We start from the raw sequence: 6,964 nt of genomic DNA on the forward strand, positions 1-6,964 counted from the left end.
ACCCCTAATATATATATATATATATATATATATATATATATATATATATATATTGTGGGTGTGTGGGTGTGTTCCAAGTGTTTTGGTTCATGTCTGTCATGTTCTTTAAAAAGTAAAAAAAAATAAAATAAAAATAAAAAGACTCAGAAATCATCTACTAATTTAGAGAAACTACCTTTACAAGCAAAATATGTTTTAAAAAGAATACAAAATACAGTGTAACCTAAAATAAAAACAAAATCGGAAAAAACGTGTTTTAAATGATTCTTCAAATTAATATTTCACATCTCAAGTTGTAGCATGCACACGAAAAGTACAAATAAAAATCTAAAAAAAAAAAAAATCATTTAATTGTCATATTGTAACATGTAGCCTACATGAAAGAAAATGCTTGTCAACACTACTTTCGCTTTGTTTTTTGTTCAAAAAGAAAGAAAGAAAGAAAGAAAGAAAGAAGTTGTTTTAGCTTTAGCCATAAGAAAATGTGATATAACACTGCGAATAAGGCGTGGAAGAGGGCATACTTTTATGTCGTAAACCATTTCACCTTTGGCCAAATTAAACTCGTATTTTCTCCCATTTTACAACGCCCTCCCTCTTTTCGTGTACATTGTTGCACTCTGATTGGCTAGTGCGTCCTAGCTAGCCTAATGTGATTGGATGACACAACTCAGTGGGCATACCAGGAAGTGGTTGTTTTGCAACAACTCTGTGTTACATAGACAGTATTTATTATTGCACGTTCCCTCTGCATTGAGCTACTTTTTTTCCCCCTTGTGAAACAAACATGCCCAACATCGACCTTGTTCGCGTCGGGAAGAACTTGTTGAAGAACACGGACACCGGAGAGGTAATATACAAACGGAAGAGAGAAAAAAAAAACTCATGGAGTAAATTGTACTACACGTTTCCACCCCGTCGGGGGCTTTTCAGTCCTGCTTAGAGTAGAAGACCTACTGAGGCTAATGAGTGTCAGGTGTGTCTCTAGGGTGGTTTGTTATCATAATGACGCTCCCATGCATAGGAACAGACAAGAGGTGGCAAAAGGACTTAACCTCTGTGCTTAATGTAAAAGTAAAGATACTAAAATACTCTGGTATAAATGGAAGTACTGATTCAATTCCTTTAAGTAACAGTAAAACGACTTCCAAATTCTGAAATACAAAAGGAAAAAGATGAATGAATTTATGTTCAAGTTGAGTTTAGTTGATGACTTTGATGACAGTTGATGAGTGTTTCATGATCCAGTGAAATAGAAAAAAATAATAAAAAAAACAAGCCTACTTCGATTAAAAGATGTATAAGGAGTAAAAGTCGGAAAAATAAATAATCAAGTCCTGAAATCTGAAAAAAATCGACTTAGTTACAGTAACAACAGAGTACCCTGTAGCTTCTACCACTGGGAACACACGAAAGTGGTTTCTGTCTTTGGTCTTTTGTTTTTTTCAGAGTGTGGAACTGCAGTCTCTATGGCAGGACAGGCCGGCCGTCTTGTTCTTCCTGCGGCGCTTCGGCTGCCAGGTGTGTCGCTGGACAGCGGCTGAGATCAGCAAGCTGGAGCCTGACCTGAGCGCCAACGGTGTGGCGCTGGTGGGCATCGGGCCCGAGGAGTTGGGTCTCGAGGAGTTCAAGAAGTTGGGGTTCTTCAAAGGATGTATGCGACATTCATCTGGCATACTCGTGGGCTATATTTGTTAAGATGACGGCTACATTTATACCGTTATCTAGAGCTACATTTTGATTTGTACTTTATTCTTTTTTTTTTTGGTTCATCAGTGAGATATGTCACATGACTGTTTCACAAATCCAACTCCATTTAACCATACAACACCAATGTACTTATTTTGTAAAAAAACAAAAATAAAATCTTTATTGTTTGAGTTAAAGTGATATTTTTGGGAAAAACCTGGATTTGCATATACACATTGTGTATTTAAAACAACCTCATAGCCTTTTCCTAAATGTCTGATTAGCTTAATGCTAACAGACAACACCAAACGGCATCTGCAGACTAGCAATTAGCATCAGTGTCGCAGTGTTTCTTTAAAGAACAAAAACAGTGGAGCAACTCATGTATACGGACAATATAACTTTTTTTGTTTTTGTTTTTCTTTTTAGCAATCTATGTTGACGAAAAAAAGAACTGCTACAATGATCTGGGCTTCAAAAGGTGAGTCAATCCAATGTTACCTGAGCACACAACATTACCTAACCCTACAAATTCTAAGGCTGTATTTACTGTACATTGCCGACATATGCCGATAATGTGTTTACACAAACAGAATACATAAAACAACTCAAATTGGTTTGAAATATCAGTTTTCACAATGTTTATAACTGCCTCGGTGTGCTAACATTAAGCTAGCAGATGTTAATTAAGACACAGTTGAGTATTTGGCTTAAATACGCAAACGTAGAAATACTTATATGAGGTTTACTTTTCCAGTACACTTTCAACTGGGAGTGTCAATAAACAAATAAGTTACCTGTACTTTCACACTTTTGTTGTTGACTGGTTACGTCTAATAATTTGTTTGTTTTGCATATTGTTTTCCTTGCTAAACCAACAAACACGTGCACTTGTACTGATTGGCTAGGTACACAGCTTTGAGCGTGCTTCCAGCCGGGCTTGGGAAGAAAGTACGAGAGGTATCTTCAAAGGTAGATGTGCTTAGTTGTGTTTTGGTGTGATTCTTCCGCCAATGCCAAAATGTACACGCTGACATTTGTGTCTATTGCCGCTGATTGAAACGCAGGCCAGCGCTGACGGCATCCGGGGTAACTTCTCGGGTGATGTGCTCCAGAGTGGAGGCATGCTCATCGTAGCCAAAGGTAAACACATTCACAAGATTTTGAATTCTAATAAAAATAAAATATTTTTTGAGAGGAAATATTATGAATTGAAAACTTACAAACTTACATTATCAGTCTTTATTACCTGTACAGGCAAAATAGCATTGTAACTGTTATTGAAGTACATAATCAATTGAGCACTGCATTCTGAAACAAGAATTAATTGTAACTGTTCATAAAATCTTTAACTCTCTTTGTAATGTTTTGATTCTTATACGGTGTAAAAACTGTCTGCTACAACTTAAAATACATTGGCACTATAATAAGGAAAATAAGCATACAGTATGTTGAAGGTGCCCTGCGATTGGCTGGCAACCAGTCCAGGGTGTCCCCCGCCTGCTGCCCAGAGCCAGCTGATAGGCTCCAGCACTCCCCGCAACCCTTGTGAGGAATAAGCAGTCAAGAAAATGGATGGCTAGATGGAGTATGTTGAAGTCTATCCACAAGAGGGCAGTGTTGTTCCATATAAAATGAGACTACATTAATAAACAAAAGTGCTCTTTTGTGGGGGGGGTTGTTGGTGCTTAGTCTATTCTCGACTGTTACTATGCTACAAAAAAAGTGTTAGAATATGGGCCAGTGGTGAGAGCCATCCCCTAATCTCAAATCAACTGAAGAGCAATTTAAAAGCAGCCATCCCTGCATATAAAGAGTTAAAATAATAGTTTTTAGATTTTTCCTAGTCCTATGGACCCATTTTGTTTTGTCTTTGTCTGTTTTTGTTTTCATTTTGATGACAGAACCTGAGGACCAGTGATAATGTATCGGGGAAAATGGTGATGCTAGCCATAGAGCAGGAACTATCCTTTAGTGGACAATATAAATTGATCATATAAGAAGAACAGATTGAACAATACAAATTCAGCTGTGTCTGCATGCTTGTCATCAAATTTAATGTTGATTAAATAGATCTTTTTTATCCATGTTTTAAATATAAAATGTTAAAGTATTTTATTTCCATTTTTATTATTGAATGAAGCAAATAAAGATTTTAATATTTAGGTATAAAGCGTTTGCATTATTAAATAATATGTACACGTGAGATGCAGGTTTTATTGTTGTCCACTTGGGGTTGCCTTACCAACACTATATAACTTTGTCTGTGTGTGGTTTGAAACATTGTGGCCGAGCCTGGTGAGTGACGTGGGTGTCAGTGAATGAGGGTATAGTGTTTGCTGTTGTGAGCTCAGGTTAAAGTGATACTTCACTTATTTAGCCCATTATAGCAATACAAAGTTAATATTTTGTCTATAATTTATTTGATACTTTCATTATTTTTCACATACAATTAGTACCTTTAAAAACACATTTTGCAACTTGCTGTCGACTGAAAATGACATCACAAGGGCTTGGGTAACCAATCACAGCTCACCTGTTTTCTAGGTTTGGTCATGTGACATTCACAAGCTGAGCTGTGATTGGTTACCGGAACCCTTGTGATGTCATTTTCAGTCGACAGCAAGTTGCAAAATGTGTTTTTAAAGGTACTAATTGTACATGAAAAATAATGACAACATCAAATTTATTATAGGCAAAATATTAATGTTTGACTGCCAAAAATGGCTAAATAAGTAAAGTATCCCTTTATAATGGCTGATATTAACTTTATCAACTCGAACATTTTATTTTGTCATCATTTTTGTTTAATAAATTGATTGAAAGTGCATAAATAAGCCTCCAATGGCTTCCTATGCACTTTAGAGCCCATTACAAGATTGTGAAGTATAAAAGGGGAAGATTAGAGGGAATGGAGCTTATTCTGTTGGTGGTGGTCGCGCTGTACTGTTTTTACTCCTTGGCATTTTAATGAAGCATTATGCCCAAAATGAGCAAATATGTCCCGCCATGGATTGCGTTTAACATTTGTAAGATTCCACTGTTAATGCAATGTTTCATAATTTTTCAGGTTTTACGCTTAAAATTGACGAGAAAGACGACTATTCACCAAAAAGTCATGGACTTGATAACATCTTCTGTATTTTTCTGGTTGCCAAGGAGGGGAGAAGACTTTACTGCACTTTATCCAAGACTCCCCAGGAGACTATTTACCTTTGGAGGACGTCACAAAAGCTTTGTCCATTTCGTCCCAAGCGAAAGAAGGCCAGAAGCCAGTGGTAAGACATGCTACTCATATTCTAGGAAAAAAAAAATATCAATGTCATTGCACATTGCTGACTTTCCAGTGTGGGGTTCAACGGAAGAACAGGAAAAACACGTGTTTACAAGTTCACAACCCACACGTCAGTCTCTGTTGGTTTTACGTCAGCACAATTGCGCGCATCCAACAGGCTTCTCCACGGACAATATCACGGTCGTTACTTTGTCGTCACGGCTCATCAGCCCGCAAATTTACTTTGCCGGATTAGGACCGTTATATCACCATGAAACTGTAGATAGTCAAATTATTTGCAAAATCATTCGTGCGCTGACTGGCTCCTCAAAGTTTGAGGACGAGCATGCCATTGAGGTAGTCACATTGGAGCCCAGTACATGGCCAATTATTCAAGAAAGGTTGCAACACTGTTTGGTAGTTTATTTCACACCCACGCCATTCCTCATCCCTTCCAATCACAGATGACCTCCCCGTGACCTGTCTTGACAGGCGACAAGCATCTTCTCCAAATACAAAAGACCTCGTTGTTGCACCGTGCGCTCCAAATGCTAAAGAAAACGTGTGCTAGTCACAAGCTAGCGGGCGCGCTTGTTTACGAGGCGGCGAGGGCCGCGTACAGTGAGGCCTTGTGAACGTGTCGGGGTCAGCAGATGATCTCGAGAAATTGCGCCTTCTTTCTCAAGAGTGACTTGACAGATTTGTCTTGAGGAGAAAGTCATGTGTGAAACGTCTCATCGGTGGGTTCTGGAAATGTCTGCTGTCATTCATTCGATACAGTCGAAAGCCCAAATTTGAGATGCTCCTTACGGTGTATCTAGAAAGGTTCACTTTTTCTCCTCATTTTAGGCCACAGCTTTGCCTACTAACCCTAAATTTTATGAAATAACATCAATAAATTATGAGCAAATTCATTATATATTATAAAATGAAGAGAACATGAATTATTAGTAATTAATAAAATAATTCATTTTATATGAGGTGCCTTACAAATTACAGGTTAAAAGAATAATATCAAATAATAAAATTAGTGTAATTTTTAACCACAGCCATACTGATAGCCTGGTAACCTGTTTCTTGGTAGCTTAAACTCATCACTATGGGTAGTTTTTACCCCTTGCTGAATCAAATTCATGACCCAACACACCCAACACAATATTGATTAGCATTTGTTTGGCTATTTAACCTAATTCCAAATTGCTAATACGATTTGTCTGAATCCATGTTTGCACTGCCATGACACGTATCACGTATGGGTCACGTGTGGGAAATAAAACATCTTAATCGTGTCACTTGCAGTTCAAATACAGAAATGACAAATGTGTTACTTTTTTTCCCTTGCAGTGCAATGACGACGTTTGCACTCGATGAGGACGTCGCTAATCAGGTTTAAGTCAAATTTCATCCAGTCAAGTGCAAGACGACGAGACAATCCAAACGAAGTACACTAATGTTCTCACCTTGTTTCGAAAATTGTCTTAATAAACTAACGTTTCCAGTTCCAAGTTCCTACCTCTTGCTTTCTGTTTGGTAATGGGTGAGACTTGTGCATTTTTTCATAATTTAAAACTCTTCCCAACATTCTTCTGTCAAAATACATAAAAGATAAACCATTACAGTACACTTAACGTTCACTTCAGTTGAAATCGCTCGGTATGGACGGGACTGATCTGGGCTACTTCAGAGGAAGGCAGACATCTCCCTCCCCCCCAAAAAAAACACAAAAAAACAAAAAACAAAACCAAAAATACATTTTGTCAATTAGTGTTGCAGAATCGTGTGCCACTAATCAGAAGCTAACGCTGACAACACATTTAGCTGAGCTACACTCTGCTAAGACTGCAGCTTTACTTACCTGTTGGCTTCCACATGATAATGCTAGTCTTTCCAAAACTTGAAGAAATATACATTTAATTCAACTTGTTGGGACATTCACTTTAATTAATGGCAATTGTTACAGATCAGAGTCACAAAAATACCAGTTGTTGTAGAAATCAAATA

The 6,964-nt window shown here is 37.6% G+C and overlaps 1 protein-coding gene across 1 annotated transcript; it reads left to right on the forward strand.

The window, feature by feature from the left end:
- The first annotated feature begins 675 nt into the window (after window positions 1-675).
- prxl2b (peroxiredoxin like 2B) lies at window positions 676-6,468 on the forward strand. The gene is made up of 7 exons (XM_077529509.1): window positions 676-850; window positions 1,450-1,654; window positions 2,119-2,170; window positions 2,598-2,661; window positions 2,757-2,832; window positions 4,849-4,967; window positions 6,308-6,468. Exons 1-7 carry the CDS (start codon window positions 788-790, stop codon window positions 6,332-6,334), a joined length of 606 nt encoding a protein of 201 aa, XP_077385635.1. The 5' UTR covers window positions 676-787; the 3' UTR covers window positions 6,335-6,468.
- Window positions 6,469-6,964: the final 496 nt, after the last annotated feature.

Source organism: Festucalex cinctus, chromosome 8 (assembly GCF_051991245.1).
Source record: "Festucalex cinctus isolate MCC-2025b chromosome 8, RoL_Fcin_1.0, whole genome shotgun sequence".
Taxonomy (NCBI): Eukaryota; Metazoa; Chordata; class Actinopteri; order Syngnathiformes; family Syngnathidae; genus Festucalex; species Festucalex cinctus.

What these genes read in the sequence shown, in the direction of transcription:
- prxl2b (XM_077529509.1), top strand. Translation starts at nt 788, where the DNA reads ATGCCCAACATCGACCTTGTTCGCGTCGGGAAGAACTTGTTGAAGAAC. An exon ending in TACGAGAGGTATCTTCAAAG is followed by an intron (nt 2,662 to 2,756) that starts GTAGATGTGCTT and finishes ATTGAAACGCAG; the next exon opens with GCCAGCGCTGACGGCATCCG. An exon ending in AAGAAGGCCAGAAGCCAGTG is followed by an intron (nt 4,968 to 6,307) that starts GTAAGACATGCT and finishes TTTCCCTTGCAG; the next exon opens with TGCAATGACGACGTTTGCAC.